Below are 7913 nucleotides of genomic sequence, written 5' to 3' on the forward strand. Positions count from 1 at the left end.
CCCCATGTTAGTAGAAATTTTATTTCCTCAAGTAAAACTAACTAAAAAGTGTCCCTACCATTATTGTGAAAAATGTCACTATATATTGTAGTTAACCTGGTATGTCTTTTTCCAATTAAATTCTTAATATAGTTAGAGGTTAAGTGCACTGACTCTAGAGTCAGAGTGCCTGGATTCATCCTTTATCTCTGTCACTTACTATCTGCATATCCAGTCACTTTCTGGACCTTATTGTCATAATTAATAAAATGGGGATCATAAGATTTCCTTCCCTATAAGAATTTTAAGGATTAAATGAGTGAAAGCATATAAGAAAGGCACTTATACTAGAGCCACATGGTAGACTTTAATAATTAGACACTACATAACTGGATTACAATAACAAGTATAATTTTGCATGTTTGTTATATGCCAGACTTTGTCAGATATGTATGAGCAATGTACATATGCAAGCATATGTTATCACCAGAATCATCAGAGTTTTAGTCCGATTTCATAGATGAGAAATTTGGACTCAGGGAGTTTAAATAATTTGCTCAATGTCACATGTTGATTAAGTGGTGCTGCCTGGATTTAAATAAATACAAAAGTACTCAATCCCATACTTAAAGAGTATCCTCCATTTATTTTTTATCACTAATACCTCTCAGTATCTATGAACACATGAATTCAATGAATGCTTCTGAAGCAAGGAATGATTCTATAAGACGTTTGAATTTATGTGTCCTATATTTTAGAACTCCTAATCATGTGATAGTTATAATTAAGATACTAGCTTAATTAAAATCATAAAGACAGGGTTAATGATGATCTTTTTGTAAGATAATAGAGAAAAATGACAATGATAGTAGGAGTAGGGACAGATCTCTCTCAGGCTAAAGAGAAGAGAATCCTTATGGAAATGTAAACTTTGGGAATATTGCCATTATGTTCGGTATTTCCTGAAGATGAATTGCCAAGATAAACCTTTTGGTTGTATTTTCTTTTTATTTGGAGTACCATGAATTATGCAATCCTATCTAATAAAAGAGTAATGTGCAAATTGACTGTCACTCCAACACACAAGATGGCTGCCCCCATGTGGTCAAAGATGGCTGCCCCCATGTGGACACAAGATGGCTGCCATAAGATGGCCAGCAGGGGAGGGCAGTTGGGAGGGACCAGGCCTGCAAGAAAGGGCAGTTGTGGGCAATCAGGCCAGCAGGGTAGGGCAGTTGGGAGGGACCAGGCCTGCAAGGGAGGGCAGTTGGGGGCAATCAGGCCTGCAGGGGAGGACAGTTAGGGGTGACCAGGCTGGCAGAGGAGGAAAGTTGGGGGCGACCAGGCCTGCAGGAAAGGGCAGTTAGGGGTGACCAGACTGGCAATGGAGGGCAGTTAGGGGTGACCAGGCCAGCAGGGGAGGGCAGTTGTGGGGGACCAGGCCTGCAGGGGAGGGCAGTTGGGGACCAGGCCAGCAGGGGAGGGCAGTTAGGGGCAATTGGGCTGGCAGGGGAGCAGTTAGGCATCAATCAGGCTGGTAGGGGAGTGGTTAGGGGGTGATCAGGCTGGCAGACAGAAGTGGTTAGCGGCAATCAGGAAGGCAGACAAGCAAGCAGTTGGGAGCCAGCAGTCCTGGATTGTGAGAGAGATGTCCGACTGCCTGTTTAGGGATGTCTGACTGTCTCTAGGACATCCCTCTCAGGGTCCTAGATTGAAAAGGGTGCAGGCTGGGCTGAAGGACACCCCCCCACACCCCGTTCACTAATTTCATGCACTGGGCCTGTAGTTTAATTATAATGCATTCCTTGACAATTATCAGAATTGTTTATATGTTACATTTTGAAATATGAACTAAGGAGTTAATACTTATAAGCTATCTACCAATGGCTCTCAAATTTAAATGTTTAACAATAATAGTCACAAAACTAAATCTTCAAAAGCCCTGAATTAAATTCTAGTCAAATAAAAGAGATATGCAACTTATTCATATATTCATTCAACAAAAATCAATTTATGGGGTGGCTAAAATGTGCCAGATTGTGCTAGATTCTGAGGAGAAGTGAGCAAAAGAGAAGTTTATGTCTCAGGGAGTTTATATCCTCATGGAAATGATATAATTGAGTGATGTTCAAATGCATAAATATACTGGATATTTAGTGCTGTCAAGTAATAATATTGATTTCTATAACAGCACATAACATAGTGTTTTTATCTAGTCTAGGAGAATTAAGGAAAGCTTTCTTTAAAAAAAAAATGGCATTTACTTAAATGCTGATTAGGAGTTAAAAAGAAAGAGAGGTCCTGAATGGGTGGTAATGTTACAGGGAGAGAGAACAGGATGTGTGAACATGTGTGAATCTTAAGATAGGAAGGGGTGTCACACATTCAAAGAACTGAAAGAAGTCCATTTCATGGGCTGGAATAGAGGGTGAAATGAAGAGTTGCTGAGTAAGGCTTGGATAGTAGCATGCAGGGGTGTGTAGGGTGTGCTAAGGATTCTCAAATTTATACTGAAAACTAGACAATGTAAGTTCTATGCACAGGGGTGACATAATCAGGTTTGCATTTTAAAAAGATCCTTGTGGGCTTCCAGTCCAAGATGGAGGCATAGAAAGACCCTGAATGCACCTCGTCCCAGGGATACAATGAATTTATACCTACAGACAGAGCAGTCCCTCCTGAAGAAGAACAGATCTGAATGGACAGCTTCGGCAAGAGAGAGAGAAAGAGAGAGAGAGAAAGAGAGAGACATAAACAGGTCTCCATGCAGCCTGTTTCCAGCCATCTGACTTGCCCATGGGAGTCCCCTCAGCTTGCACACACCCTAGCACAGCTCCCGCCTAGGTGTGCCTTGTCCCTAGGACTTCCTGCAGATTACACCTGCTTTAGCCACAGGCCCAGGGACTTACCTCTGGCAGTTCCTACAGTTCTAACCCCCTCCAGCTTCAGCTCCAGATCTGTGTGGCTTGCCCTGGGACAACCTGAAACTCAGTTTCCCTTAAACTTGGTATTGTGCAATATTTTTTTTTCTCAATCTTCTCTATTGCGCCTACTTTAATCTCAACTCTCTCTCTGTGTTTCTGTTATATAGTTTATTTACCAAACAATGGCTTTAATTTAGTCAATTAAAATTTACTTAGTGCATACATTTTTCCAGCTTTTTTTGGATTCTAATTGCATATAGGAAATTAAAACTTAATTTCTTGCCAAGGTCACAGGAAATTAAGATGTTTTAAACTATTGGTTTTGAAGCAAGCTATAAGCAATTTGTATATAATTATAACGGCAAACAGTTCTGCCTTCTTTTACTGTAAGTTTAACCTCATACTAAATGATTTCTCAGCCCTTACTCTTCTCCTACAGTACCTAAGCCATACGTTACCTCTTACAACACACACACACACACACACACACACACACACACACACACACACACAAATTAGTTCTACAATGCTCCCAAACATCTGCTTTTTAAAATTTTAAATTTATTGGGGTAACATTGGTTAATAACATTATATAAATTTCAGATGTATAACTTCATAATACAGCATCTATATACTCCATTGTGTGCTCACAACCCAAAGTTTACTCTCCTTCTGTCCCTTTAACTACATGTGCTACCCTCAATAACTGGCTCTAGGCTTTGTTCCCCAGAATATTCAAGCCAAGTAAAGCACTTTGCCTAACAGAGAGGCCCCAAGAGACTCTGGAGCAGGGAGAGGAGGCAGTGACAAACCAGCATAAATCTGCCTCCAGCTCAGACACTTCATCTTATTCTGGACATCAACAGATCTTGCCTGTACTTCATGTGGACAGTTGCTTTGCTGGTCCCAGTCCCACTGTGGTCAGACTCACAACCATCTACAGGTACTATTCTAGGAAAAGAGAGAAGAAGGAGAAGAAGGGAAAAGAGTAGAAAATCCTGGGATGCAAAGTCATGTAGGAAAAAGAGATTCCTAAATACCAATCACCAACCCTTTTAAGTCCATGGTTGGGTTCTGCAATTTTTAGAATACCCAGTGGCATTCTTTAGGGAAAAGTAAGTATCTTTCTAATTTTTACACCTAAATTGATTATCTCTTTACTTGAAATTAATGTTGATATTGTTGTTGCTGGCAGTTATTTTTTATAGCTCAGGCAAAAATTTACCATGTTGCTTAAAGCCCTAATAATATCCTAATGCCACCACCATATGAGGAATTTTATCTACTGTATTCCTGATTGATAATCATTCAATTTCTACCTGATAATGAGTTTGTGATGGGGCTATTTCCCCTATTGAACTAAAATGCACCTTTTAAATTTTTTTAGCATCTTTTATTTGGTCAGGTATCTCTCTGGTGATACTAAATTCTTTTTTTCACTCAAGAATATAATGAATCTAAAAATATTTGAGGATAAAATTACCAGGGCCATCAAATCTTTTTCCTTATGTTATCAATTCAAGACTATTAATTTATCTTAGTTACAGTTTCTTTCTAAGAAACAAAAAACAAAAAGAACAGTATGCCCTGGCCAGTGTGGCTCAGTTGGTTGGAGTGTCATTCTCTGCACTGAAGGGTCAGTTTCAATTCCCAACCAGGCCACATACCCAGGTTGTGGGAGGCAACCAATCAATGTTTCTCTCTCTCTCTCTCTCTCTCTCTCTCTCTCTCTCTCTCTCTCTCTCTCTCCCTCTCCCATCCTCTCTCTCTAAAAAATGGAAAAATATATCCTCGGGTAAGGATTAATACAATAAAACAACAAACAAACAAACAAAAAAGAACATTACTTTTTGCATCTTTCACTTAAACTTTGTACTTCATACTAAAAGAAGAAAATATTCAAAGAATTATGTCAAGAATATTGTTTTATATAATGTTGGAATTCAATGATGGATTTAATCCTCATTACAATTTTTAAGGTAAGCTTTATCCCACTTTTGATATGAAAAAAAAAAATGAGGTTCAAAGGCTTAACCAATTCATTCAAATTACATCTGAGTCATTTCAAAATAAGTGGCAGGCCTGAGATTGTATCTCAATCATGTGCAATCTCAAAGATCTTGCTATTATTGCTGTACCAAGTTAAATTCCAGGAGACCAACCTACCATTCAGCTGTTGTGCCTTTTACCAAATGCAGTTGATATATGACATACTTAGATCTGAACATATCAATTATATGATGTATATATATGGGATTTTAGCAGATATGCCACTCTATTTTGGTATTTAAATATTTAGAATAAATTAATTACCAAAAAAGATAAATAATCCAAGTTCATCAACAATTAAAATAAAATGACACAATATTAATATTACTGTACTTTTATTTTTAAAGCAACTTTGTGTTATATTGTTTCATCCTAATTTCAGTTTAAATTTTGTATATGGTCACAGGAAATGAAAATGTTTTAAACTTGATTTTGAAGAAAGCTATAGCAATTTGTATATAATTATAGTTGCAAACAGCACTGCAACATTTTAAGAGTTTATTTTAAACTTTTATTGAAAAATTTCTTTGGTGTGATTCTTTTAAATATTATATATTTGGACTATTTCTAACAAAATCTGGAATTTAAAATTTAATTTCAATCATATTAATAAAAAATGCTGTATTTCTATTCCTTTATTTTTATTTACTATATACTTTTACGGTTTTTTACTTTTAATCTGTTGAATATACTATTTAATCTATAACATCAAATAATTTATAAATATGCATTTCTATTCAAAATAATTATGTAGGTCAAAATGTTCAGCAAATACAGTAGTCCAATTTCTATGGAAATAAGTATTACAATTAATCACTGAACTGTGTCCCCCATACAAAACCACATGAATTCACATATATATGCTACCCCATTAAACTTTACTTTTACCCACTCCCTGCCACGTTTTAATACTAAAATACTGGAACTTGAATACTAAACTATTATCTATTGAGGCTTTTTTTGGATTCCACCTTTGTCATCCAAAATATTTGTTATTTCCAGAATTGTGTCAGTTATAAGATCAGCTGGTTTCTGAGGTTCTTTGTAAAAATCAACAAATACTTCAGAGAATCCTAAAGAACCAAGACCAATCTCAAGAGCTGAGGACCCTGGAATGATAAAATCAACTTCCTCATCTTGAGTGAAAGCCATGATTTCTAGCTTTCACCTATAATGTTGAAAATGTTGGGTCTCTTGGCAGGCCCTGCTATCTGAGAAAAAAAATCCTGTAGGATTTCACACAGTGAATATTAAATGGGATCAGAGCCACAATCTAAACCAGTGATGGTGAACCTATGACACGCGTGTCAGCACTGACGCGTAGCCATTTCTGATGACACGCGGCTGCTGAGGCGGCCGCATGCCGAGGATAAAACATTTGCTGCTCCTGAGGATGAAACATTTGCGAAATAATGTTTTTCTTCCTCAAAGTGACACACTACCCGAGTTATGCTCAGTTTTTTGGCGAAGTTTGACACACCAAGCTCAAAAGGTTGCCCATCACTGATCTAAACTATGGAGTTGATATGTCTTTATTGAGAATTAATCCCTGAGACTATTTCTTCCTTTTGCAGCCTAGGATTATCTCCTCTCTCACTACAAGTTGCAGAAACATTTATTTGATCATTAGTTGACATAATATAATTATGAGTGCCACCATAAAGTACTACCCAGTATTTTAAATGGAAATATACACTGATTTCAAAATGTCCCTTGTTTCTTTCTCCCCAGGAATCAGCCCTTGGAGGAGCTCAGGGTAGGGATGTCTTCTTGCAACAGCTCCATTCCTCAGCCCTTGACATTTGTCCTGGCTGGAATTCCTGGCCTGGAATCTTCCCATGGCTGGTTCTCTGTGCCTTTCTTCTTGGCCTTTGTCATTACAGTCATTGGCAATGCCACCATCTTATGCATCATCCGAATGGAGAAGAGTCTTCATGAGCCCGTGTTTCTCCTCCTGGCCATGCTATCAGTTGTTGACCTCTCCCTGGTCAGTGTTACTGTGCCCCGCATGCTGGGTATCTTCTGGATGAATGCCAAAGAAATCAGCTTCAAAGCTTGCCTCACCCAGATGTTTTTCGTCCCTTCCTTTTATGTCACGGAGTCTGGGATCCTCCTGGCCATGGCTTTTGACAGATTTGTGGCTATCTGGCACCCTCTGAGATACACAACTATCCTTGCTAACAACATGCTTGTGAAGATGGCACTGGCTGTCCTGGCCAGGGCAGTGGCAGTGCTGACCCCAGCACCCATCCTAGCGAAAAGACTGGAAAGCTTCCAAACCCACGTCATTGCTTACTCCTACTGTGCCTACATGGCTGTGGTGCAGATAGCCTGTGGAGACATTTCTGACCACATTGTCTATGGCCTCATGGTTATCGTAGCATCTGTGGGATTTGATCTGTTTTTTATCAGTCTGTCATATGGGTTGATCCTTCATGCTGTCTTTCGAATACCCTCTTGGGAGGCACGGGGCAAAGCTGTCAGCACATGTGGCTCTCATCTTTGTGTCATTGCTCTTTTTTATTCTCCTGTTGTCTTTTCTGTTCTGGCCCAGATTTTAGGCTATCATATGGCTCCTCATCTACAGATTATCATTGACAATCTCTATTTCCTGGTGCCTCCCATGATCAACCCTTTGATATATGGAGCCCGAACCAAGCAAATGCGGGAGTGGGTGCTTCGGATCCTGCACTGTCGTGGAGACTGAGGTTGATACCTGAGGTAGACAGGGACCTGGGATATGGAGCTGGAAATCATGTTAGGTTGGAGTTAGCGATAAATCATGCCAGATTGGGGGCTTCATTGGAAAAGGAATAACTAAGGCAAGAGGAGGTCTTACTCAGTGTGGAAATATAACCTCAGTTCTTTTCATCAGAATATTGTTATTGGGAAACCCTCATGACCGGAAACCTCCTCAAATGCTGATGCAAGTAGTAACATAGGAAAACATATTGTTTTTGA

General features: G+C 38.9%; 1 protein-coding gene across 1 annotated transcript; it reads left to right on the forward strand.

The window, feature by feature from the left end:
- Nucleotides 1-3955: 3955 nt before the first annotated feature.
- LOC307109586 (olfactory receptor 52D1-like) lies at nucleotides 3956-7659 on the forward strand (the record flags this gene model as incomplete). Its single annotated transcript, XM_079788400.1, has 2 exons — nucleotides 3956-4018; nucleotides 6684-7659. Exon 2 carries the CDS (start codon nucleotides 6715-6717, stop codon nucleotides 7657-7659), a length of 945 nt encoding a protein of 314 aa, XP_079644526.1. The 5' UTR covers nucleotides 3956-4018; nucleotides 6684-6714.
- Between the last annotated feature and the right edge of the window lie 254 nt (nucleotides 7660-7913).

Source organism: Cnephaeus nilssonii (genome assembly GCF_951640355.1).
Source record: "Cnephaeus nilssonii genome assembly, chromosome: 13".
Lineage (NCBI taxonomy): Eukaryota > Metazoa > Chordata > Mammalia > Chiroptera > Vespertilionidae > Cnephaeus > Cnephaeus nilssonii.